The following is a 26574-nucleotide window of genomic DNA, read 5'->3' on the forward strand; positions in this document are numbered from 1 at the left end:
CTTCAGCATGAAAATAACGTAACATCTTCAAGTCAAGTGCATTAGGTGAATTTGCATGGTTGCCAATCTGTTTGCTTTCTTCATTTTTTATATTTGGGATTTTATGGTAGCATGACTGAGTGAAACTTCTTGATTTAAGTGGTTAAGAAGTTAAACCAGTGTCAAAGTGTCTTAACTAGGTTGACTGGAAAATTGACTGGCTTTGATGTTACTTAATTTGGCAACATGGATAAACTTTATTGACTAGATTCAAAGTATGTCACGGTCCGAAGACGAGAGAATTCCGAAGACTTTCTCTGACTCTTTCTCCGGTTGAGAATCTGAAAAAAGAAATGTCGATCTGCCGCACCTGTCCTAATCAGTATAGCCGGTTTTCTGCAGGTCGTAGAAAGGAAAATGAAACCTTTTAGGATGTTTGAATTTACGTGTTAATTCGAATTGCTCACCAATGATCAGCCTAGATTGAAACTTCTAGAATTCGATATTTTTGTTTTTATAGGCTAATATTGAGTAACTGTGCTATCTAGCGCTTGAGGTAGCTCCATTTAATTTCGTCACGATTATTGAAAGTCCAAACGAGGCGACAAAGGCAAAATTAAACGGCAAATTATATGCAGGCGCTTTTTTCGCTGATTAATTCCGCGTCCGTTGGCCAAGCGCCCCGAAAACAAAAAGTTCAAAGTTCTTTTGCAAGGACGATTTTCTACTATTATTATTGAAACGAAAACCGAACAAAATCGAATTTTATGTATAGGCGACGTTATTGGTTTCTTTTGTATTTCGTCTACTAATCGGGCCGTTGGCCCGACCGATTTTGTGTAGTACATGATCAGGATGTGGTTTCCATTCCACTTGGCTAGCGGCAAAAACCCAGCATATTTAAGCGAATTTAGGAAAAAAACCTGTAACATGCCAGGAACCATGTCAAAATCTACTACAATGTAGCTAATTTCAAATCTAGAACAAAACTGTATGTACTCGTACATTACTAGCCAAAGTTCTGTAGGTATACATTAAGTTTGGAAATTTTTGAGAAAGAAATACCCATGCATAGGTGCTGAATGACGATGAGAGTGAATCACTGAAAATCAATGCTCTCAACAAAGGTCTTGATTGTTTTCCGACCTTGCAGAGCAAGTTTGACGTCACCATAACGTAATTTGACAGTTGGTCAAAATATTGTTTGGTTCAATTACGTCATTACTATGCCAAATTCGCTGTATACGCTTCAAGTGGGTCAAAACGAACAGTGACATGTGTCAATCTGTGGAAGCAGATGTGACGTAGTTTGAGAGTTGGTCACTATACAGGTGTGATAAATCCAAAACCGACCATAGGAAAACCGTGTAACGGACAGAGACACATAGATGATTGCATGCGCGAGACAAAAACAGAACACCTCCAAAAATTTTAAGTAGGCCATAATTTAGCATCAGTGTTGTCAAACTGACTGAATTTACCGACTGGATTATAAATTATTTAAATAACTTTGTTATTCGAAAAAAAGCGCTTAAAAAGCAAAATTATTTTCTTCAAAAAGCATAAAAATCTGTAAAAAAGCACAAAACTCTTTCAGAGATGCAACATTTTTTTGAGTTTAATTTCTAGACATTTTTTGAAGATTTCAAATTGCTTTAGACGCATACGGAAGATTTTAGACGGTTTTGAAAACTTTGAGAGCATTTGGAAAGTTTTTGGACTGTTTAAACAGCATATTAAAGGTTCTGGAATGCTTTAGAGGCATTTGAAATCTTTTACACGGTTCAGAAAATTTGTAGGAAGCTTCTAAACTGCTTTTATATATTCTGGGAGCTTCTAGACTGGTTGAAAAGCGTTTGGAATCTTTTAGATTGTTCTAAATGATTTTGAAAGCTTCTAGACTGTTTGGAAAGACTTCCGACTGCTTTAGAAGCATTTTGGAGTTTCTGTAGTGTTTTGAAATCTTTTTAGACTACTTTAGCGAGCATTGAAAGTTCTGGACTGTTTTAGAGGCATTTGGAATCTCTTACACGGTTCAGAAAATTTTTTGGAAGCTTCTAAACTGCTTTAATATATTCTGGGAGCTTCTAGACTAGTTGAAACGCGATTGGAGTCTTTTGGACTGTTCTAAATGATTTTGAAAGCTTCTAGACTGTTTGGAAAGACTTCCGACTGCTTTAAAAGCATTTTGGGGTTTCTGTAGTGTTTTGAAATCTCTTTAGACTGCTTTAGGAGCATTGATAGTTCTGGACTGCTTTTAAGACATGTGAATTTGAAGTTTTGGAAGCTTTTAGACTGCCTTGAAATTTTTTGAGAGCTTCTAGACTAGTTAAAGATTATTTGGAAGCCTTTAGAGTGTTTTAAAAGCTTTTGGAAGCTTCTACACTGTTTTGGAAGGCTTTAGACATATTTTGGAATTTCTGTAGTGTTTTAAAACCTTTTTAGACTACTTTAGGAGCATTTGGAAAGTGTTTGGGCAGTTTAAAGAGCATTGAAGGTTCTGGACTGCCTTTAAGACATTTGAAACCTTGTAGACGGTTTTAAAAACTTTTGAAAGCTGTTAAACTGCTTTAGAAGCATACGGAAGCTTTTGAGAGTTTCTAGATAAATTGAAAAGCATTTGGAAGCTTCTAGGTTGCTTTCTAAGCTTTGCAAGGCATTTTAGAGGTTTTACAGTGTTTTGAAAAGTTTTTACATTTTTTTAGACTACTTAAGCAGTATTTGGAAATTTTTTGGTCAGTTTAAACTTGTAAATTGGTACTTATACATTTTGCAACATGTTTTTGTCGTTCAGAAGATTTCAATATCGCAATATATCATTTTTTTGTCAAAGTAGTTATTAGTTTAGTATATTTTTAAAAACTTGAAAAGCTTGTTTTGTAAAAAACTAGTTAAACCATACAAAAATAGCAGTAAATAAGCACAAAACGAAGAAAAAAGCAAAAAAAACATTAACAAAATGTGTCAAATGACGCGTTTTTGCATAAATCGTTCACATTAGATGTCAAAGGTTGGTTGCTTTTATTATTTACAAAAAGCAAAATTTCTAGAAATCCGGACTCTAGTGATAATCATAATCAATGAATAAAAAAAATGTAAACATAGCAGGAAGGAGCAATAGCAAACAAAGTGGGTGACAGAAACAAGGGGGAGGGGGGGGGAGTAATATGGCGGCCGTCAATACTTGTTAATCTTGTCCACTGTACAACTTAATTTAAATTTGCAAAAAACAACTGTTAAAGAACCACAAACAAACAAAACAAACTAACACTATACTACAACAAATACAAACAACAAATTTTTGCGGGTTTGAAACTCCAAACTTTCAATGACTTTGCGTCAATTCAACTGCACAGTAGGCGCAATCAAAGATGGTGGACTTCCGTCCCCCTCGCTTAATGCACAAACGGGTTATAATTTGTATTATTGTTACCTCCTGATACTTGTTCTTTTTACTCATTGATCATAATAATTAATAATAAGTGAGTCTGGTCGGGGGCACTAATGGGAGCGATGCACGTCATCAGTAAAATTGACGTTTTGAAAATGCATTCGTATTGCTTAGCGATTAGTTGCGACCTGTAGCGCTCTCTTTCTCACACGCGCTTATTAACTGAGCGCAATTCTGATACAAACGTGACCTTCTCGATCTCCACGTTTATTGGTTTAACGAGTTGTGTGCGTTGTTGCCAGATTGCTAGTTGACCGTTTGCTGTTTTTGTTTTTGTTGTTGATGACTTGACTAAAAACTGCTTACAGAGAGACAAAAAAAAACCTCAAAATTGACTACTCTCTATTAAAAAACTGCCTTAACCTCAACAACTCTTTTTTAAGGTTTACTTTACATTTAAAATTTGCCCTGAAAACATTGACAAATTTGGTCTTAAATCCAGTCCCACTTAAAACGTTATGGGAAAGTCAAATAGGTATAGAGCTGTCTACAATATTTATTATGGCGTATTCTATTGGCATGTTTAGTGCAACGTACATTTTGGCAACTCTGACACATTCTAATGTTTCATTTTCTTTATTAATAAAATACTCAAAACAAAACTTGATTCTTAACCGGGTTGATGCAATCGACCGTTAGAAAATGAAATCAACCACAATCTAATAAACACGCATCTAAAAAACCAGCTTTGCTCTATGTATATTCAAATTCAAGGCGAAAGTACAAAATTACGTTATTAACTCGACTGTCCAATTTCCTGTTCTGGTTAGGCTGCACACTTAGTGGTATTCGAAATGAACAAAAAAGTGAAACGTTTAAAAAAAAAACCGATGGCAATTCAAAATAACGAGTTAGGCCGGCCCGTCAGTTTCACTTTTACTGAAAATTCTTCTCGAGGGTTTGAACCGACCTGCCGACCGTAACCGGACATAGTAAATCTGAGTCAGAACGCATATGCAAGCTAGAATATGCGTTTAATGGCCGCCAACTCAATGAGAAATCTAGATTGCAGTCTAGAAATGAGTCACATTTTTGGTGTAATAAATTTCCTGGTGTATTAAGTGTCAAGGTAGCAGTCACTGGCGCACCCAAGAAAATAACGGTTATTTGCACCGAGAGATTATTTTTAGTAGTAGATCAGTGTCAACTTAAAAAGACAAGTATGTGATTATTGACAATGCAAAACAATTTAGAAAATTAACCTAACAAATATCCTGATATACTTTAAACATAAATTACAATAACAAAAAGTAACTTTTTTTCAAGCGGTCTAAAATAAGCCTATTGTGTACCTGTACTGCCGGCGTAGAAAGGCTATTTCATATCCTAGGAGGTAAAAAAATATAGTCCAGAACTTGATCCAGACTAAAAGCGTTGCATTTAGAAAAAAGCAGATGAAATTAATGCAACACTTACTTTGCTTTGATTGGCTTGTCAGGCTTGGCTCTGCAATACAATCCTTTCATGTTCTTATTGTGAAATACAGTTTTCCTGAAGGTGTCAGGGCTAAATTTGTGATCAAATTCAAAATCAACATAAACAAACGGATTGACACAAAAAGACAAAAACTGATTGACACAACACGGCTAATACGATAACAACACGAAGCTATTTCCAAAGTAGTCTAACAGAGGGCGTATCATGGCTGTCTAGCGTCATCTGTCGATTACGGTTACGCGCTCCGAATTTACACGGAACGCGGTTCTTGAAAATAGGCTTTCAAAAATGTTATCGGCCATTTGCTCTGGTTTTCTGGCTTCAAATCTCCGTTGTTTTATGAGAATGATATTTTTTCAGTAACAGTCCGAATTAATCGGTTAACCTGGCTAGGAAACGATACACATCCTATGTTTACCTTATTACGCTTTCACTGTGTCATCTGTCAAAAATAGTGATGTCCATGGCACACTAATTAAAAATTCAAACACCTTGTACTAATACTACTAATTGCGTTGTTGTATTGTCAAATAAAGTTTCAGTGAAGCCGTAAAGCGACCTAAATCGCCGAAATGAGTGATAGTGATAAAATAAGTTGTACACCACCTGCTTTAGCATCAATAGCGTCAAATACGCTAAATAATTTGATTCCTAGCAGGTCCCGCGAAATGTATGAACGAGCGTACAATAAATTCACCACTTGGGCCAGAGAACACAAACTATGCAGCTAAAAAGTCTAAAACTTTCACCAAGAACCAAGTAGACACTTTTTTAACAGAAGCACCTGACAAAAAGTATTTAGCCATGAAGGGATCCGAAACAAAAATGAATTTATGATTTTTTTAATACCCATATTCAACATTTTTAGGTTGTTTTAATATACGGCATATCAGGGGCATGTCGATGTAATGAACTGGTAAACTTGAGAATTCAAGATATTGAATACATGGAAAAATTAATTCTGGTTAAAATTCCAAACACGAAAAATTACAAGCCCAGAACATTTACAATTGTTGGAGAATTTTACATAACTATTTGTAAAAAATACTTGTCTTTTCGTCCAGATGTTATTGATACAGATCGTTTTTTCATTAAATATCAAAATGGAGTTTGCCACAGACTTGTAATGGGTATTCACAAAATCTCAAGTATTCCCAAGGAAATAGCGTTGTTTTTGAAATTGGCTGATGTCAAAGAATATACTGGTCACTGCCTTCGCCGAACCTCTGCAACTCTTCTTGTAGATAATGGTGGAGACATTTGCTCATTGAAAAGACACAGTGGTTGGAGGTCTACAACTGTAGCAGAAGGCTACATTGACGATTCTTTAAGAAATAAAAATGACACAGCAATGAAAATTCTGGATGTAAATGATTGTAATTTAATACCAATGGAGAACAATACCACAGACCACAGATGATATCAGAGAACCAGTAATTTCAACAAATCCACAACAACAACCTACTTTAAATGTAGACCATGAAGTAAAGGGGCAGGAATTTCATTTATGGCAGAATTGTAAATTTGAAAATTGCTCATTTAAACTGACGGTTCATAGTTCGAATACCGACAAAGAAAATGTGTAGATTATTAGTTACATTTTTCTATTAATTGATATTTTAATTTATGTTAATTGTGTTGTGAATATAAAAAGTTTGTAATGCAAGGAATAAAGCAAACAAACATGAAAAATCAGTGGTTTATTATTCCTAATGAAAAAGTTGAATTTATAAGATTGTGTTAAAATGATTGACCAAATTATGTATGCTAGTATTATCCTAACTAGCCAACAAATTGGGTTTTCCGGTCAAAACATCGCAAATCCATACACTCTGTATACATGCCGTTTGAAAAAAAAATAGTATACATGCCGCTTGAAAAAAAAATAGGACGTAGAAAGCGATTCTTGTGTTTCGCTCAGTTGTCGACCTAAGTACAAAAAAAGCACAATCTTCTGAGTTCAGCACAATAATCGTATCTTTCTATTCCTAGTAACATAATATACTATTATGCAAAAAAACCTAATCGTCTTGAACTTGATCTGGTAACTCGTTCACTTTCGTTTTCTATACAACCAATTTATAGAATAAAATAATAACGTTATAGTGTATTGTTATGAATACAATAAGCTGAACTATTACACTATTATGGCAATGGAAATTCTTTAAATAATCATCAAGGCATTCTTTGTTCCGATTGTTGTGATGATTATTATAATACGTCGAGCAAAATAACAATACAAAACGGTTTTCGTGCAACAAACGAGTAATGCAAAAATCGTATTTTAAAATTGGATAATTTAGCTTTTAGCTTCGGATTTTGCTGCTTATATAAGAAAAATTAAAATTGTTTTTTTTTTAAGTTCTCGTTTTTTATCAACCTGTGCACACTATGAGCTGGGTAAGTATGTAGAAATTTTAATTAAATCCATTGACTGTAACACGTATTTATTGGTTTTGTAAATATCTGAAATGCCTTTTATCATAAAGTTCTGTACAACTGTATTCATCCTTGTTCAGTTTGTTTAGAAAAGATTATCTGGCAATTAAAAAGCATATTGTTCATTTCTTTTTCTGACTTCCCTGTATGTAATTAAAAAAAACTGAAATAGCCATTTAATGTAGTTTAAAAAGTTGAATTAAAAAATGACCACAAAATTAAATATTTTATTTTTTTTTCTTTTATTTCTTAATATTTCATTTTAGTTTGACAATATACAAGGTTCGTCTAAAAATTAATTTCGTAAAATTATTAAAACTTAATTTAAAAAAAAAAAATATATTTACAGAATTTCGAGCACATTCCGAAAATAGTTACCTAAATATAATAATAATAATAATGGGGGGTTGGTCAGTCCCCAGTGAAAGACCCTGTACATATCAAAACTATGATCAACTATCAATATCCATCAGATGGAAGATAATGGCGTTTTCGATTGGCAAGTTTAGTGCAAAACTATTTAGTCTGTTTCCTGCTCTATCAAATGCCATTGAAAGAGTATGGCAATACACTGGTTTTGCCAATGAATAAAAAAAATGTAAACATAGCAGGAAGGAGCAATAGCAATCAAAGAGGGGGACAGAAACAAGGGGGAGGCGGGGGGAGTAATATGGCGGCCGTCAACTTCCGGTTGGCACTATCAGATCTAAATTTAATCTTGTCCACTGTACAACTTAATTTAAATTTGCAAAACTCAACTGTTAAAGAACCACAAACAAACAAAACAAACTAACACTATACTACAACAAATACAAACAACAAATTTTTGCGGGTTTGAAACTCCAAACTTTCAATGACTGCGTCAATTCAACTGCGCAGTAGGCGAATGCGCAATCAACTTCCGTCCCCCTCGCTTAATGCACAAACGGGTTATAATTTGTATTATTGTTACCTCCTGATACTTGTTCTTTTTACTCATTGGGTTTTGCACTAAACATGCCAATCCAAAATGCTATAAGTAACATGTGTCAGGTGGTGACCAACTGTTAAATGATGTCAAAATCGCTCGACACTCTGACACATGTCACTTGCAAAGTTTGTCGATAGCAATGATTTCTAACCTGTATACCAAAAATTATACACAAAAATAAAATGACGTCGAAATATAAAAAAAAGCTAATAAGGGCCGATTACACCAATATATTTAAGGGCACTCTAGTATAAGACCGTATTTGACAGTTGGTTGGCGTTTCTGTCCAAACAATTTTTAGAGGTTTCTGGTATTTTCCAAATAATTATAAAGGACTACTGATCGAAACGTAATTTTGACGTGTATGTTCTTTAACCAATCGTTAAAATTCGGGAAAATTCGGCGTTTGCGTTGGGACCGCCATTTATAATTCATAATTCTGGTTGTTTGGCATTTGTTGACAGTTTCTTCAAACTTTTCCCGTTGCAACTCGAATTTATCGATTCGGTTATTATTTTGTGTGAGTTGTATTTGTGTTTTTCATATTTTTCGATTTTCGGTAACCGAAAATGTCTAAACAATTCAGTGAAGAGCGAACAGTGTCTGATTTTGCGGCTGATAGATGTTTCATGTGACATACAGAGAGTTGCTGCTTACCTTACTTTGCAGGTTTACCATCAAGAAAATAACACACAGTCCAGAATCACTACCAACACCAGCCTGCACAATTCAAATAAAGTAATTTTTCTAGTAACTAACGGCACTGATTTAACTTTTCCGCTCTTGTTTATATTTTGCTTTTTATCAGCTTAACCTCACTCTCGTGAGTCTTGTCAAATCGGTAAGCAACTGAAGAAGCATTGTCAATGTCAATTGTCACGTTTCTGTCCTTTGCTATCATTAAAAACACACTGATGCCATGTTGCCGAATGCTCTCGTAAAGACAATACAATAATAGACAAAACAATTTTCTTGCACTGAAGCGGAGCAATATTGGGGGCGATTGCTTCATCTATCGGTAGCAATAAACAAAAATAGTTTTTAAAAGTGCTCTATATCCGAACTTTACAATATGTCTGGCTTAACAAAGACAAAACTTTTTAAATCACCGGGAATCTGGCATGCTCAAGCTGGCAACCTTTGAAACTAATCTAAGAGTAAATTTCAATCCGAGATCACCATTTATTGCGTCATTGCCAGTTCGGCTGGGATAGAGAGTATATAGCTGTTATTTTTTTAAATAATTTTTCAAAACCAGCACCTGTTGAATGGTTACACACTGAATAAAAGAACCAGTTTAAAACCGTCTCAATCAGTTGGCTCGTTGGTCTAGGGGTATGATTTCCGCTTAGGGTGCGGGAGGTCCCGGGTTCAAATCCCGGACGAGCCCAGTAACTTTTTTATTTTTTTTTGTTAAAACTACATCATTTTTGTTCTATTTGTTGTTAAAAAGTTGCTATTGCTATAACTTAGTATAGTTGAATTATCATTTAATTAATACAAGGATTACATGATTAACAGTTCAGAACCATTTTCAGAAGTCTATTGTCATTCTTGGTACGGTAATTGCCATATGGGTACCAATAACCCATGGGGGTGTAACACAAAATACCCAATACACCACCAAATACGACAACGTCGATATTAACGATATAATCCACAACGATCGCCTACTGAAAGGCTACGTAAACTGCCTGTTGGATAAAGGTCCATGTACGGCAGATGGATTGGAACTCAAAAGTATGTTTTTTCGCGTAATTAGTTTTGGTATATTAACTAAAGATAATCAATTTGTGTTACTACCAGAAAACATGCCCGATGCGATCGAAACAAACTGCAGCAAATGCAGCGACAAACAAAGAGAAGGTTCCGAAGTTATGATGCAGTACCTAATCGACAACAAGCCGGAGTACTGGAACCCATTGCAGGAGAAGTACGACCCAACTGGAAGTTACAGAAAACGCTATTTGGATAGCAAGAAAGCCGAAGTGGCTGTTGAACCTGTCAAATCTGACAAATAATCGCATTACTCAGTTAATAATAATTACCAATATGGCACTAATTAATAAATAATATGCGTTAGAATAAAATAACTAGCTCCCTCTATACTAGATACCTGGAACTTCAATAGTGTCTGCGTACCAGCCAGCTTAGGAACCACATTGGTCTTTTCAATAAAGTTTGTAGTTGTTGAATTCGATCTACAGATGGCGACAAATAAAATAATATACTAATGGTACCTCATAAACTTTAGCCTTTTGGTAGCAACAATGGTACCAACAAAAGCATGTTTGACTTTTGATTTTACTTTTAATAGACAACCTGTAATTTAATTGGACAATGAAGGATTAGTTAATTAAACTAGTAACATGACTAAGAAGTATCTGTTTAGATTGTTAAGTTAAGTGTATGATTAACTGCCCAAAACGGCCTTCAAAATTACAACTTTTCTTTAAAGCAGTTTAATTAGCGCTTGTAAATTTTTGCTAATTTGAATATTATCGAAAGTAGGTTAATTGAATCATTTTCGTTAGATTTAAATAAAGCTATTAGTTTAGAATGATTACAACGACAAGTGCATATAGATCAAATTATACACATACCCTTAGAAAATCATTGTTTAATATGTTCGAACTAAATCAGAATTTTATTGGAAGGAACATTATACATATGTCATATTCAAAACAATTACCTGTATTTGTTACGTCATTTTTAAAAATTTTGCATACTTATTTGCCACAGAAAGGAAAAACAATGATAACCCCCAAACAGTATTTCAACTTACAATCTTTAACGCAAAGTAAAAATATCAGCTGAAAATACAAAAAAATTAGTCACCCCTTGTTATCTAAGGTCAACTCAATAGAAAATGTAATTAAAAACTGTGTAGTTAACGTAAAATTTTATATGGTTTATTACGTGCAATTCTCGTGCAAGGTCGTTTACTAAAATTAAGATCTGTTTTTTGAAAAACTTATCCTTTAGGGCTAACTTGACGTTATTTTAGTGACCTTAAGATTCGCAAGCGTTGACCTCAAAACCTATTTAGAGGAGAAACGCAAAAACTAACTGTTCTCCGATCCAGAACCAAATGGTGATACCAAAACAATGCGGTACTGCCATTCCGCTTCCATCGGTGTAACCTCGATATACGCGACCGTGTAAAAGTCTTATTTATTACTACACGCCTTGAAGTGCATTTCTATACTGTTAGTGCTTTCTGAGCGCAAGTTATGCGCACCGGTACCGCGGTCAAACGGTACCAAAATGGCATTACTGATCTTTTTTGTTGTCATTTTGACAGTCGGTTTAGCGAGCGCTAAACCCGCGGTTAAACACTACGCCAGCAAGTACGACCATATCGATGTGGAAACCATCCTTAACAATCCCAGAATGGTTAAGTACTACTCGGCCTGTTTGCTGTCACAAGGTCCGTGTCCACCTGAAGGGGTTGAATTTAAGAGTAAGTCTTTAGCCAACTAACTTAGAGCCGATTAACACTACACTGGTTAATACTTTCACTTTTTTATTAGCTTTTGTTTCATAACAAAAGGAGTGTGTTAGGATGAGGGCACAAAGTATGGTCTTTGATACTTTTTACTATAACCTTTATTACACAACAATATACATACAATAAAATAATTTTCAGAACGTGATTAATCACTAAAACAATTTTATTTGACATTTAGTAGGTATTTCTTGGTACTTAATTAGGTGTTGTGGCCTCAACTATCTATAAATGATTTTATAGTCTGTTTTGGCACACATGGGATAATCACAGTGTTGATTGAAGGTCTACGATATGTTGATCGAAAAGTAGCTACTTCCGTTCACAATATTAGTGACCGTGAAAGAAAGTTGCTTTAAGTGTTCTAGTCCAAGATCAAAGGTTTTAAAACTAGTCGTTGTTTATATATTTTTAGCATCAGTTAAATTAAAACCTGGAAATATCAGTAAACTGACTGAAAGTGAAGAAGTAAATTTTGAATTTTTTAAATTAACGACGTCACGTTAACTTTGACAATTAAGGAAAAAAATGTTAACATTATTTTGAGCAAACTTCTCAAAAAGTTATTATATTCTTTTCCTCTGGGTTGTTGTAAATATTTACATAATATAAGAGATATTTCTAAATTGTTCAGAACAAATGTAAATTTATTATTTAAGTAAAAATATTAGATAAAATTTCAAAATTTTACTAACTCGCCGTGCTTTTGTAAGAAAGAGTTAACGAAACTAACTTATTTTTGAACATTAAGCTGCTAAATTATTGTTTGTTTAGACGTTAAAAGTAGCAAAAATTATTAATAAATGTAGAAAAAGTTAAATGTCCGTAACTGCAAAGGCATAATTTAATTTTTATTAAAAAAACATATATGCTGTAAATATTAATTGTCAACTCAAAATCAAATAATAAAAATTCAAAAATTTGCTTTTAACCATCAATAGTTTCAATAAAACAGTGAAAAGTACAACATTATACAGGGTGGTCCAGTTTTAAGTGTCAATAATTCACCATTTGATAGCCAATCAAAAAATAAGTTGACTTGCATTGTGTCATTTTTCTGAAAAAGGTTTATAGTTTAAAACTGAACATTCAAGACTTGTGAAAGTTCAAATTTGTACTGAATAGTCTAAAAACTTGCTTTTTACTATTAGGAATGGTCTTATGATTCGCTGATTCTCAGACTGCCATCCTGGTTGAGTGTCTGAAACTGGCATTCAAGAACTAAAAAAAGTCCAGAAATCAAGACAAAGATTGTATTGTGCATGAAACTCATTTTTTACTACTAAAAATAATATAAAAGTTGACTTTTAATGTTAGAACTGACTTTACTAGGACTAAAGAGAGTCCAAAAGTATATTTTCAAGACTTTAATTGGTGTACAACTCAATTTTCTGGACTGGACAACAAGTCTAGAAGTAAATTAAATTTTCGGACTATTTTATTTCAAAAAATTAGTTTTCAAGACTATTATTGTAGTATTTGGTACCAACATTTTATACTTTTATTACTGAAGAAACTTGACTTTTGGAAATAGTCTTAAACTCGATTTTTCAGTCTTAAAAAGCACTAAAAACAGTCTGAATTTCTTAGAGATGCTACAATTTATTGCACCTATGAGTGTAGAAGTATATTTAATAGCGAAGAAGCTTGAAATAACATTTTCAAGATTATGGTCAGTGGACAAACTGGCTTTTAGGCCTGATAAGTCAAATACTTTGTAAAGATAGTCTTGAAACTCGATTTGAGGCACTGAAAACAGCCTTAAAACACTAAAAACAGTCTAGTTTATTAGGAAATACCCGAATTTTTAGCACTGAGGTGTCTAGAAGTCGATTTAATAGTGACAAAGCTTGCAATGCCATTTTAAGTCTATGAAGAATGTAAAAAATGTTTTTTAAGTTTGCTATGTCAATAACTTAGTGAAGATAGTCTTGAAACTCGAATTTCCAAGCTGAAAGCAGTTTTGAAGCACTAAAAATATTCGAGAAGTCGAAGAAAATGAAAAGCAAAGTAAAAAGCACGAAAAGTTAGTTTTCAAGACAATTTTCATGAATCTAATGTCAATGTCCTGCATCTAAGACTATTTTCAAGACTAAAATATTGAAATTTGTCTTCAAATTATGAAAACTTACTTCAAATGCAAATTTTAAGCTTCTGATGTCACTTTTCATTAGTTCAGTCACATTTTGGGGTTCAAGTCAATTTTTAAGGTTTAAATGTATGAATTTGTAGTAACAAATTCTTGAAAAAGTAGTTTTTATGTCTACAAGTCAATTTTTAGTATTAAAGTCTTTCGATTTGCATGAAAACTGGTTACAAAGACAATTTTTAAGCTTCTGAAATTTTTATCTTTTCTAATTCAATTTTCAAAACTAAAGTCTTTTAGTTTGTATGGAAACTATGAAAACTGGCTACAATAATATTTTTTAAACTTCTTAAGTGAATTTTCCGTTTCCAAGATAATTTTTAAGTGGGGTTGGGTTAGTTTTGGGTCTTTGACCGTAATAACGTGTAATAAAGTGCTTGTTCCAAATTTGATCAATATTGCTCCAACGGTCTGACAGTTATGACAAAAAAAAACGATTTTTTAAACAGAAATTTGAAGGACTGTATTTTTCTTAGGAAGCACTTTTCAGGAAAATGACATAATGAATGTCAACTTATTTTTTAATTGGCTATGGATTGGTGAATTATTAACATTTAAAACTGGACCACCCTGTATATGTGATATATGTGATCCTAACTATAATTTTTTTTTAAGACAAATATTAAAAAAACTGAGTGTCTACAGTCTGAGCAATTGAACACTATATCAGAAAATTTACTTGATTTTGCGGGAGCAACTGTCAAATGACATGACATTTTCTCCATGAAGACCAACACATGTCACTCATGTTAATTTTGGCATTGTTGCCAATGGATTTCTCTTTTTACCGTTGATTTTCCATGCTTAATTTTTTGCCAATAAATACAGGAAACAAGTGATGATCATGAAACTGATTAAGCCAATTTAATCTGAATTCATAAGGTGTATGTAAAAAGATTGAGGTGGTACGTAATCTTTTTTAAATGACTAAATGACGTGACCCCTAAATGTCTGTGAGGTGCATGTTAATAAGTATATTATAAGACTATTGATTATTCAATCAATGTTCAAATCAGTTGTTTATGTAATAAGAACAGTCTACAAAAAAATATTACATTGAAGCAAAATACAGTAAATGAAAAATAGAAAATTGTTATGTTAAATGATTTAGTCAGATTATTTCAATAATATTATGATGTATTACTTCCCTGTGTATACTCGTGTCTCATGAATAATACTATCTGAGGCAAGACTCCGGAATACTAAGTCAGCTTATTTTGTCTTGATTGAATTTCATCCTAGGAGAAGAATGTCATCTGACTGGTATTTTAAACATTACGAAACACTTTTAGCTTATTGACTATTAATACCTTTTTCTTATAGTGTGTATAAGTGTGCAAATTTTGTTTACGTATTATTGTAGCGGTACTGAAGAAAGTGATGGTCAACATTTGCAAACTTTCGTATGCTCGATCAACAATCCAAAATATCGAGTCAATTATCGGAATATACAGAGAAAATAGTGACCTAGTAATGATCTAGTAATTTTATACTCTGAGTGTGATCAAGTGAAGCTTAACTCGATAGATTGTAGGCAAATTTCCCACAGACTAAAACCAGTCTACCATTCATTATTAAAGAACTTTACATATTGCAAAATCTCCCTTTCTAACCAGATTTAATAATCGAAATTAAGTCCCAAGCAAAAGACAATCCCGTTAATTAACGATTATGTGTTCATTAACAGTTTTGCAAGGTATTGTGTGTTAAATAATGTATTTTTTAGGAATTCTTCCCGAAGCTTTGCACACCAATTGTCATCGTTGTACCGAAAAACAGGCCACAGTCACTTTACGTGCCATTAAGAGATTAAAAAAGGAGTATCCGAAGATTTGGAGTCAATTATCTCAAATGTGGGATCCCGATGATGTATATGTTAGAAAATTTGAATCTACATTTGGTAATAGAAACAAAATACCTTCTGTTGTCGTTAATAATGGGTAAGATTAAATAAATTAATTATTTGAGTTGTAACGTTAATTGAAGATATATCAGTTTTTATATTTTTTTTTGAAAGTTTTGAGATTGTGTATGAGAAAATAACACTAAAATCTAAACTTCCGTGTCTGTTGGTTATTCTTAATCGAGTTGGTCATATTATGACTAAAACAACAGATTTAAGGGATTTGAGTATTTAAAAAAAATATTCCCAGTACTGGTTTTCTATAATTTTGAGTAGTTTTCAATGAATGTTAACAAAAATTAACAAAGTTTTTTAAAAATGTGGTATATCTATCATTTTCAGTTTATTTTGTTTGTATCATTTTTAAATTGATACATGCAGTTGCCTGAAAATGGCCATTGTAGAAGGTACTGCCACGTGATATCTGTCAATCTTCGGAGATTGTTTTATAAGTGTGAACTTGGCTAATGTAATTTTTACGGGATCACCCTACACGACCATTCAAACACTATTAAGATTGAAATTGACCTTTTCACATTTAAAAGTATTGTATGATTTTATGCAATATGGATAATTGACATAAATTAATTCCTGGTTAATTGTATCCGAACCTAACTGAGTTAAACTGTTAAACAATTATAAAAAGAATTGTCCAACCTTGACAATGAATATTCTATTCTTTCAGGTGGGACCTTGGTTCGTCAACAACGAGTAACGCGGACGAGCCACGCCCAGATACCACCACTCATCAAATCATAACCTCCCCAAATATCATGAGTTTCACCACCTCAAAAACGTCATCAACTCCAATCACTACCAGCAGCACTGCTAACCCAAGCACCAAAACTAGTACCACAACAGTCGGTACTACCACTAAACCACCATCGAGACCCGCACCAATTCCGGGCCTGTTGCCCATTAACACTTTTTTTACTAATCCACCCATTCCCATTAGGCCGATAGTGAATCTTAACCTGGGGGCGAATATTGGAGCCACGGTGAGTGGGCTTGTCAGGGGCTTGGGGGCGATCGGTTCCAGGGTGATGGAAACGGGAGCCGAAATCGCTCAAGTTGTCTTTAAGAACATTACCAAACCTTTGCCATTATAATTTTATGTTTAATGTCAATAATACTAATAACAAATTTAATTTTTTTAATCCAAATTTTGTGTTACTAAGGAAGAAAGTTTTTGCTTTTTTTTTGTTACACATTATATGCATAACGTCTATGTTAACATTAACATGAATCTGTGGGAACGCATCTAATCGTATGCGTCATCATGTAGTACTAAGTTTATCATTGCGGGTCATCGAATCATTTATGACAAATCACGTTTCCCATCGTTTTTTAGGTGAAGGCCATTAAGCAGGTGGAGAAGGCAGTGGCCGATGCCGCTGTTCAGAAGATCATTCTATTCAAATCTATGTTGTTGATGCCGTGGTGGACGACGAAGCGAAGAAAACGTTTCTTAAATTGAAGAACATTCGGAACGACCAGTTTCTTGAACAATTGAAGATTGGTTTTGTTAATATCAAGTCAAAAAGCAAGTGTATTTTTAGGTTAGCTTTTTTTGACTTTAAAAGTGTAGCTAGATTTGTTTTGTTATGCCATGTAAATGTGATTTTTATACAATTTTTAAAATACCCTCCGAATATAGTTTATTTTGTATTAATAACGAGTATTTTTAATCACATTCAGTGAGGTTATATCATTTAAAAAAACACTGTTTTACGTACACAATTTTTTTATTTTTGTGTATCTTTTACGAATATTAATACCGTTGGACAGCGTATTTCATTGGCTATCTATAATTATAAAATGAACGATCTTATTTATTAAATCCGAAAGTTTTTTTGGGATCAAACAAGTAAACGACTAATTTCTCATTAGTCAAGTTTGAAACCTGTAGAAACCAAACGTAACTCGCATTTTCTAAATGGAAATCTCTGTTCTTACATCCATAAACTATAGATGTTGATTTAAAACAATCTTCAGTTCTTCAGTTATCTGACTTTTAAACCACAAAATAAGTCCTGAATTCTAAAACTGTTCGTTCATTCCCTATAAGCATTATCACAAGTTGCAATATCCTAAACCTAATGTACTCCTGTAAGTTATTTTCAAAAAAACTTGAATTGTTATCGATCTCTATAGAGAATAGTCTGGCGGAGTCATGTCGGTAGATCTAACCGGACAGTGGATGGATTCTGACCTACCGCCATAGAAAAAAATGACCTTTATTTTGCATTTTCTCACCACAATAAAGTAAAAATGGTTTTTCAAATTTTTGTAACTTTCCGGATATCTCCATATAGTAATTTTGTATGTTTAGGAGGATAATGTCAAATTTCAATTTTTTGCAGAGTTGGCGGCTTGAGCCATATTTGATCTGCTCGGATACGCCAACAAATATAGCCAATCAGGATATTAAATGCCCAACAAATTATAATTTCCTGGGTCTAAATAGAAATTGAGAACCAAAGTATAAATGCTTAACTTTAAATTAGTTTAACATTAATTAGAAGTTCAAAATGGTTTCGCAAAAGAAGAATATAACAGTCACCAGCGTGTTCAGTAATTTAACAGTGTTTTACCACTTTTACAACAAAACTATACAAGGTGTACCTACTAAAACTAAAATACTAACCATAGAAAAATCGTGTAACTGGCAGAGAAACGTAGAGAATTGCATACGCGAGACAAAGACAAAAAATCTAATAAAATATCTAAGTAGGCGAAAAATTTAGGAGTATTGTTGCCAGAAACCTATCTAAATTCATCCACTGAATTAGTAACATAATTTTGTTAATAGCCTATTGGCACTAAGTTATAAAAAAAATGTACACAGAAAGGGAACTAAACACAAATGGAAAAGGAATGTTCTTGTCACAAAATTTATTTTGCAGGTAATCTAAGCGACGAATTCAGAGAGACGTTTGACAACATCGCAGCAAAATTTTTGCCTGTCTGGACTTTTCTTGGGTTTTCTGTCTTTGTTTTGCGCATGCAATTATCTATGTTTCTCTGTCAGTTTTCTTATGGCCAATTTTAGCTTTACAACACCTGTGTGTAGTTCTTTTACTTGGTTCCCAGATGGCTGATACAAATACTGAACGCCCTTGCTTCAATTTACTTGTGTATCCTTATTATTTTCTTCAATTTGTCAATAAATTTTTTTTTTTTTGTTTTTCAGCAAAATATGGTGAATTCAAAACTGAAACTTACAACCCATACAGTTAAGTCTTTATGAATGTTGGTATATTACTTTAAAATGAATGTTTTACCTCAAATAATACGAGTAATTGTATTTCTAAAAGTAATACTAAAAATTACCGCATAACTTAACCTTAGCTGACTAGACTGTAGAAACAAGGAAAATAAACTAATTCTACGATAATTAAAGTCCAATGATATAAACGTTTGTTATTGTTATTTAATACACCTGATATTACTCAAAAACCCACCGTCTGAGGACTTGCCAACAAAAAGACACTTTCTCTTTTACTAGAGAGACATTCTCGTATTAAATTACAAATTTTACCATAAACCATGTCACAGTTGTGACAAGAAAAATTGTTCTTTAAAACTTTGCACTTTTGATAATGTCTTAACTTAAACTTTGCCAAACACGATTATAGATTGATTATTATATTGTCCAGTAAAATTGAAAATTTATAGAGAATGACCTATGACGAAACTCATTGGCAAACGTCACCAAAACGAACGAAGAACGTACCACTTTTACTTTCTTAAGGATCCCCCCAGTCTTTCAGGTGGTCAATGAAGCAAAATAAAACCTTTTCGGAACCTGTTCAGCATTCGACTCAGTCAGTTTCACAAATACTAAGCCACCAAAATGCAGTGTCTCGGTTTGTTCGTTGTATTAGTACTCGGTTGTAGTTTGGTTGCGGCTCAAAGCCCTTACACCTCCAAATACGACAACGTAGATGTGGATAAGATCCTGAAAAACGAACGGGTGCTCACCAATTATATTAAGTGTTTGATGGAAGAAGGACCTTGCACCCCTGAAGGGAGAGAATTAAGGAGTAAGTTACGTTTAACTGCGTTTTGTAAAAGTTTTCTAAAATTCAATTTATGTATAGAAACCCTGCCTGACGCTTTAGCTAGCGGTTGCTCCAAATGCAATGAGAAACAGAAAGACACAACCGAGAAGGTTATCAGGCATTTGATGGATAAAAGGACTAAAGATTGGGACAGACTGAGCAAGAAGTACGATCCTCAGGGAGTTTACAAGCAAAGGTTCGAAAAGGAGTTGTCTGCCAGAAAGCTGGCTTAATAAGTTATAAAAAAAGTAGATTAAGTACGTTTAAGAAGTCTGATTTTACTACTTTTTTACCTAAATGATAAGTTGTAATCATTAAATGATTTAATAATGTGACATTGGTTGCTTTGTGTGTTTCTCTTTTTTCGTTCTTTAATATCAGAGTTAAGAAGTTTGAATAAATTATAAAGGTCCCCGACCAAATTTAAGTTACCTTTTCTATATGGCATGACCATAGAATAAATTAAATTTTTGCAAGACAACCTTGAACCGATTTTAACCGGTCAACCAGCAGTATATCCTTGATTCTCCTTGGTATTGGGGCTTGTAAAGTTAAAACCTTAATGTCTCAAGTTCCAAAAATAAAAATGTTGATTTTTAAAAAATACTGTTAATTAAATCGTCATTCTTAGCAAACTTGTTTGCCCAAGTTGAGATCATTAAACAACAAAATATCGACGGTCCAGAATGCACTTGACCAACAGTTTTTGTATTTTGTATTAACACAACAAAGTATTTCAGAAACTGTCTTGGATGAAAAAAGGTTTTAAATTCCTTATCTTCAAAATGTTAATCGTTTTGTGTTTTCCAATAATTTTAAAGGCCATGCCAAAATTTAAAAAACTGATTTGGATCTTTACAAACTAATAAATGGCATTGACAAGTACACCATGTATTATATTTAATATTACCGCAAATTTTACTATCAACAATTCTCTGAAACTTACTCGTAATTTCCATACACGCATCACCCTGTATAAAAAACCATTGATTGATTTTGTGTAGCTTTTACAATGCCCCAAACAACAAAGAAATGTTCTGAAACAAAAGTGCTGGACGAGTTTAAGAAGATTTTTCTTATTTACTTGTGTTTTCTCATTTAGTGTGTTTTCTGTTTGAAACCGGGCACATCCTGTATATTACGTTATACAAATTTATAGAAATAAATGATTTAAGAGTGGAAACCTTATTTGGATGCAGAGTGCAACAAATTCATTCATAACAATTTCGAAAACGTTGTACGTACGTAGAGATATCCGAAAAATACAAAATTTTGAAAAAGTTTCTGTTTTCTTCTGAGTTTATTTGACGCAATAATCCAAAAATGATTGCAACTATTTGGCCAATTGCCGGCTTTTTTTAATAGTACCCTGATTTTTAAAGGGACAAGGGGCAACAGTAAGATAACGTGGAACAGTAAAATTTAGCAAATTCAAAAAATAGAACAAACTTTTTACAGATTAGAACTAAGCTATTTGAACCCACATAAGGTATGATTCTAATTTTGGATGGCTATAATGTTTGTCATTTGTACATAAACGGCTTAGTAAAGTGCTATAACACCTAAATGTTAAATTGTAATGTTCGCCAATAACAATACTCATAGAATAGTTTATGAAGCAGTAAAAAAAAACTACGTCAAGTAAAATAAACTAAGCAAAAATTAAACATTAGTGAATGAAATGTATTTAGAACGACTACTTCAGATTTAATAGAAAATCAACTAGAAACCAGTAAAAAAGGAAAACGTTCCATTGAATGACTTCCACTGAAATCACGTAATGTTTGGTCATTTCTTATTTAAACAGTTCTTTGCGGTAAGACGGTCTGAAAAAAGTACTGGTTATTACGAAAGAATATTGCAACCATGCAAATATAAAAATCCTCCATTTATTTTGCAATAAGAAGTATTTTGGTTCGGTCAAGTTTATATGAAACTAGGTGAACGAATAACAACTGAATCAATAACATGTTCGCAAAGTGAATACTATTTAAATAGATTTGCAATGTAAATTACGTTTGTAAGTACAATTTATGTAATTAATTTTCTTATTAATACATGAAAGTTGGAATAACTCTTGATTATTTGGAAGGCAATTGATACAAAGTGGAAAATTGAAATACACTGTGTACTCTGTTTATATTAAAAATATTTTTTTTTAGGTAACAAGAAGTAATAATTAAAAGAAAACTAATATAATAATAATTTTGGAACACACACAAGTTAGTTATTCAGAATCACAATAAGAAAATCACTAGCCTATATTGTTTTTAGTACAATGTGTCAATTAAGAGTACTATTTGTATTCCTAAATAACATCATACTATCAGTGCTCTCCTTCATTTCAAAGCTGTTAATCAACACGTTTACTGCCATTATGACGATGTTGACGCACAAGATGATGTTGTTCGCCTTGTTTGCGTTGGGACAATGATCTTCTTTGTTTATGTTGAGCGCCGAACCCAGTAGAACGCAAAGGCAAGCTTGGAGTATCTTCGTGTGGAAAAAAAACAATAAAACTTAAAATTGCAAACAAAAATCAAATTAATATGAAATTAGTGTGAGGTGTTATTGACGGCTAATGCAGGGTCCAAACCAAAATTCATTTTAATGATATCGCAAAATAGAGCTCCCGTGACAAATGCCAAAGAAGTTTGATTCAAAATAGTGACAATGTTGTCGATTTTGTCATTGCGGTAGGAACGGAGTATTCCTATCAGTATTGACAGCAAGCCAGCAGTGACCTAAGAACAAAAAAAAAAACATGCTGTAAATACTGTTCAGAATATGTAAGTTACATTGAAATGTAAAGAAGTACAGTTTCTGTTTTATTCTTACAATTACTACTAATAACTTATATTGTCATTTTCTCTCCTCTTTTCTGTTGTAATTTTTTTTTTTTAGTTTGGACCCTGCTGGCCTGAAATGAGTTTGAGGGGCTGATTTGAGTACTCAAGGCCAAAACCGGATATAACAATATTGACAACGGAAATAAGAAAAATAAATATCAAAATTGAGTCGTTGAGTACAATGGCAGCTCGCTGGTCTCGCTCTTTGTTTATGTTCAGCCCACCAATTATCACAAACAGAATGGCTACTATTAACTGAAATAAAAAACTTAGTGTAGTGTTAGTATTGGAAAAAAAAATAAGGAAAGGGTATAAAAGTCAAGTTTTTACTATTGTCCGAGGGATGCAACATCCGGTGGTTGAAAAATGGCATAACGTGCTATAGACGGGTCGAAACAAGAGATAATAAGATTTATGACGGTGATAACAAAAGCACAAATCGTGTTTAAGTAGTTTAAAGTGATTGCCATGGCGTGGTAGCTCTTCATATGAAGTCGGCAATCCGATAACAGATGGAATGTCAGGCATAGCAGGCCAACTAAAACCTTTAAAATACCAAAATGCTGACTTATATTATGTGTAGTAAAACTCAAACTAAATTAAGATGGTGTCACAAATTGATTTTGCTTGTACAGGGGGATTTTTTATACCAGGTGTCCAAGAGCACCCTGGACATAGGAGATTAACATGGGAAAACGGTTTTGATTTTTTTGCGCCTGTACGGTTGATTTGATTGAAAAATCCTATTAATGAAAGTTGTAGTACCTATCACGGACTAGTTTTCTGTATTTTTTTCGGATCTCTAACTTGAGCCCTTTCGTCGTAAAATACGTCAATCAAATCAACCGTACAGGCGCAAAAAAATCAAAACCGTTTTCCCATGTTAATCTCCTATGTCCAGGGTGCTCTTGGACACCTGGTATTTCACTCCATATCTTCACTAACTCCGTTAATTTTGATCTGACAGCATAGTTTAAATTAACAAAGTTTAGTATTAATCTGATGTCGAAATTAACATACGTCAATCACTTTTCATTTTTGACACAGGTTTTGATTGTTTTAATAGAACACCCTGTAATTTATTTGCTCAATCAAAAAGCTGCTTTTTTTATTTTAAATAAATGTATTTTATTAACGTTGTTGCTTACTTTTCGAAAAAATGGGGTTTTACATTTTTTCTTTAATTTTTTTTCGTCTTTATTCTTGACGTGCCTGTAACGTTAATTATTTCATTGTTTTTTACAAAAACTGACAAATTATCAATTTTTTCTGCGTCAGAAGGTTTTCGAAAAGTAAAAAAACATATTTTTGAAATCAGAAAAAAAGATGTTTCGATTTCAAATAAGTACAAGGTGCTCCATTTAAAATAATCAAAACGTGTCAACAATTTGACAAGTGATTGACATGAGGTCAACTTTGACATCAGGTTGGATATTGAGTAAAATATAAATCACTCTGTACAGGGTGCTGCATTTTCGATGGTTTTACGGGGTACAGAGAAAACGGTAATAGATAGAAAAAAAGTAGCATACGTGGTCTGATCTCTTTTTCTGAGCTGAGATGACTGGCGAAAAGTGGGCGGCGCAAACTTCTTTTGTTTCAAAGATACGGGGGGTTTTCGAAAATTGTTGAAAAACCGTTGAAAAAGTAAAAATCAACAGAAATAAATTAACTTAAAATATATAGGGTGTTCCCTATAAAAAAAATATAACTTACTGTCATATGTCAGAAACTAAACGTAATAGAAAAAAACTGACTACGCCATTGGATTCTACATGAAAACTACTACCGGGAACCGTTCTTCCTTTTTCGATAATTTTAAGAGCAACTGAAATACAGAAGAGGTTCAAAAATTAACAATTTTCGAAAACCCCCCGTATCTTTGAAACAAAAGAAGTTTGCTCAGCCCACTCTTCCCCAGTCATCTCAGCTCAGAAAAAGAGATCAGAACACGTATGCTACTTTTTTTCTATCTATTACCGTTTTCTCTGTACCCCGTAAAACCATCGAAAATGCAGCACCCAGTACATATGCTTTTGAGTCGAAATCATGTAATGCTGAATTTTTGCTTTTTTTAAAAGTACTTGTACACTCGTTTCAAAACTGAAAAACTAGAGAATTGAAATTTTGTCTGATTTTGTAAAACTGCTAATGGCTTTTGTAAAGTGATGTACAACAACGCCAAATCAAATGTAGAACAAATTGTATCCACTAAAAATGGCTAATTTATTGCCACAAGCAATATTTGCAAATAAGTTTTTTTTTGAGAAACATTTTTTTGTTTCTACGATCCACATCTAGATATACCTCGAAAAAAATATTGTCTAATTTTTCAATTATGCAAAATAGTCTAAATACAAAGTCCAATTCAGTCCTCTCTGGATCACCCTAAAAGAATCACCTTACATAATTTTATACTAGACAGTGAACAGTCTAAATATGGCTTTTAGTGTAAACAACATTGTTATTCAAATTTTGTTCGCTTTTTAAATTTATACTGAAAGTCCAAATTAGGGCTGACCTATTTCAAATTCAAAACCAATTTCAAAAACTCGTACCACATTCTGTGTCTGTTAAAACTATTACCAGAAACATATTAAACTCACTTACCTGCAGAACAATCGAAATACTAATCAGACTCAACATGAGTGAGTAAAACTCGTGTTTCTCGCCAACTTGGAGTACATACTTCAATTGAGAGGCGTTGGCAGTAAGAAGGGCCACATCCAAAAGTCCTTGCGCTATGGTTTTTTTAGTTGCGTATTTATTGACGTCCAATGATTTCTGTAACAAGTTTTCTAATTACTTTTATTGGACCATCTCTCTATTGTAAGTAAACAAGGCTAGAAAATAGACCTGTACAAAGGCTATGGAGGCTGCAGCTACCACGGCGATGGCATTTCCATCCATCTCCATTTCCTCACTCGGTTTCTTTGACGACATTATTACTTTAAAGCGGTGTTTTCATTTACTGAATTGATCTGTATAAGTTATACTATGAAACTAATCTATTTAATTTTGTTGTGCACGCTTAATCCCGTAACAAATTATAACCGATAAAGCATTGATATCGGTTTGTGGTTTACAAATCAAGTATTTGTTATTTTCCTTTTAATTTCAGGTTTTAGAGTTAAAAGTTATTCCGTTGTGTTTAATGAAATTAAACCAAACAGAACGTAAAGATGTTAACAAAGCCAGGAAGTACTAGGCTTGTTGTGCAATTGCCATTTTTGTGCAAAACTCTATTGAAATTACGCGTTTCCTTGTTTGGCGCAACAAAAACACAATGCAATGACATTTTTTTTTATCTTTGAGTGCCTTCATGATTCACTTTGTTTGGATTGACATTTTTGGGGTCAAATCAGTACACGCAAACAGTATACGCAATTACACTTGCCAATAAATTAATAACTGGAATTATTGTTAATTAGTGACCTTCTTAGATATGGGACAAAGAGTGTTGCAACAAGTCGCGTGCATTGTCTATTGTTACTTAGGTATATGTTTAAGACTAACAAGTATTGAAATAATTAATAACTTACATCGTTTGGGCGATTAATTGGAGACACCGACGACATTTTATTCCGGAAGAAATTGAAATTCATTAAACACAAAACGGTCGCGTTATTCTTGGAGATCGCACAATGACTGAATAGTGCAATTTCCTCTCCGTTGTATAGATGAATTGATGTAATTAGCTTTAAAGGCTGCCAACGTGAACCATTTCATTCATTTTTTTGCACAAACTGAAAGTCGTGGTGGTGTTATCGACATAACATTTCCAAGAACAGTGACGATCGATCGCGCATATAGTTTATCAATGACAGT

At 33.2% G+C, this 26574-nt stretch overlaps 4 protein-coding genes and 1 non-coding gene across 9 annotated transcripts in view; 3 read left to right on the forward strand and 2 right to left on the reverse strand.

The window, feature by feature from the left end:
• LOC145724838 (uncharacterized) overlaps nucleotides 1-8969 on the reverse strand; it is a 31067-nt gene extending 22098 nt beyond the window's left edge. Inside the window, exon 1 of the mRNA XM_081973295.1 lies at nucleotides 8934-8969. Within this exon, the coding sequence (XP_081829421.1) occupies nucleotides 8934-8954 (21 nt within the window). The 5' untranslated portion in view covers nucleotides 8955-8969. The remainder of the gene's footprint in view (nucleotides 1-8933) is intronic.
• On the forward strand, nucleotides 7106-10369 carry LOC145724867 (ejaculatory bulb-specific protein 3-like). The gene is made up of 3 exons (XM_081973349.1): nucleotides 7106-7267; nucleotides 9815-10016; nucleotides 10083-10369. The coding sequence occupies exons 1-3, from the start codon at nucleotides 7259-7261 to the stop codon at nucleotides 10295-10297; spliced, it is 426 nt and encodes a 141-aa protein (XP_081829475.1). The 5' UTR covers nucleotides 7106-7258; the 3' UTR covers nucleotides 10298-10369.
• On the forward strand, nucleotides 9595-9666 carry TRNAP-AGG (transfer RNA proline (anticodon AGG)). The gene has a single exon. It is a non-coding gene; the product is annotated as a tRNA-Pro (tRNA).
• A 1017-nt stretch (nucleotides 10370-11386) lies between the features above and the next one.
• Nucleotides 11387-20232, forward strand: LOC145724634 (uncharacterized). Its single transcript, XM_081972989.1, has 6 exons — nucleotides 11387-11739; nucleotides 15657-15870; nucleotides 16519-16831; nucleotides 17185-17305; nucleotides 19682-19879; nucleotides 19937-20232. Exons 1-6 carry the CDS (start codon nucleotides 11544-11546, stop codon nucleotides 20128-20130), a joined length of 1236 nt encoding a protein of 411 aa, XP_081829115.1. The 5' UTR covers nucleotides 11387-11543; the 3' UTR covers nucleotides 20131-20232.
• Nucleotides 20233-22017: 1785 nt separating this feature from the next.
• On the reverse strand, nucleotides 22018-26515 carry LOC145724865 (ninjurin-2-like). 5 transcript variants are annotated; one of them, XM_081973347.1, is made up of 3 exons: nucleotides 26289-26515; nucleotides 25357-25530; nucleotides 22018-22390 (listed from the first exon to the last, which is right to left on the reverse strand). In XM_081973347.1, the coding sequence occupies exons 1-3, from the start codon at nucleotides 26349-26351 to the stop codon at nucleotides 22181-22183; spliced, it is 447 nt and encodes a 148-aa protein (XP_081829473.1). In that variant the 5' UTR covers nucleotides 26352-26515; the 3' UTR covers nucleotides 22018-22180. The 5 variants fall into 5 exon arrangements, with proteins under 5 accessions (XP_081829473.1, XP_081829468.1, XP_081829469.1 ...); XM_081973342.1 differs by lacking the exon at nucleotides 26289-26515 and adding an exon at nucleotides 25603-25762; XM_081973343.1 differs by lacking the exon at nucleotides 26289-26515 and adding an exon at nucleotides 25609-25758.
• Nucleotides 26516-26574: the final 59 nt, after the last annotated feature.

Source organism: Ips typographus, linkage group LG2 (assembly GCF_016097725.1).
Source record: "Ips typographus isolate SLU linkage group LG2, UJ_Ityp_2.0, whole genome shotgun sequence".
In the NCBI taxonomy this organism is placed as follows: Eukaryota; Metazoa; Arthropoda; class Insecta; order Coleoptera; family Curculionidae; genus Ips; species Ips typographus.

What these genes read in the sequence shown, in the direction of transcription:
- LOC145724867 (XM_081973349.1), top strand. An exon ending in AGATGGATTGGAACTCAAAA is followed by an intron (nt 10,017 to 10,082) that starts GTATGTTTTTTC and finishes TGTTACTACCAG; the next exon opens with AAAACATGCCCGATGCGATC.
- LOC145724634 (XM_081972989.1), top strand. Translation starts at nt 11,544, where the DNA reads ATGGCATTACTGATCTTTTTTGTTGTCATTTTGACAGTCGGTTTAGCG. An exon ending in GGGCGAATATTGGAGCCACG is followed by an intron (nt 16,832 to 17,184) that starts GTGAGTGGGCTT and finishes ATCGTTTTTTAG; the next exon opens with GTGAAGGCCATTAAGCAGGT. An exon ending in GCGAAGAAAACGTTTCTTAA is followed by an intron (nt 17,306 to 19,681) that starts ATTGAAGAACAT and finishes ACAAATACTAAG; the next exon opens with CCACCAAAATGCAGTGTCTC.
- LOC145724865 (XM_081973342.1), bottom strand. Translation starts at nt 25,689, where the DNA reads ATGTCGTCAAAGAAACCGAGTGAGGAAATGGAGATGGATGGAAATGCC. An exon ending in CCTCCATAGCCTTTGTACAG is followed by an intron (nt 25,531 to 25,602) that starts GTCTATTTTCTA and finishes AACTTGTTACAG; the next exon opens with AAATCATTGGACGTCAATAA. An exon ending in GTATTTCGATTGTTCTGCAG is followed by an intron (nt 22,391 to 25,356) that starts GTAAGTGAGTTT and finishes TTCCACACGAAG; the next exon opens with ATACTCCAAGCTTGCCTTTG.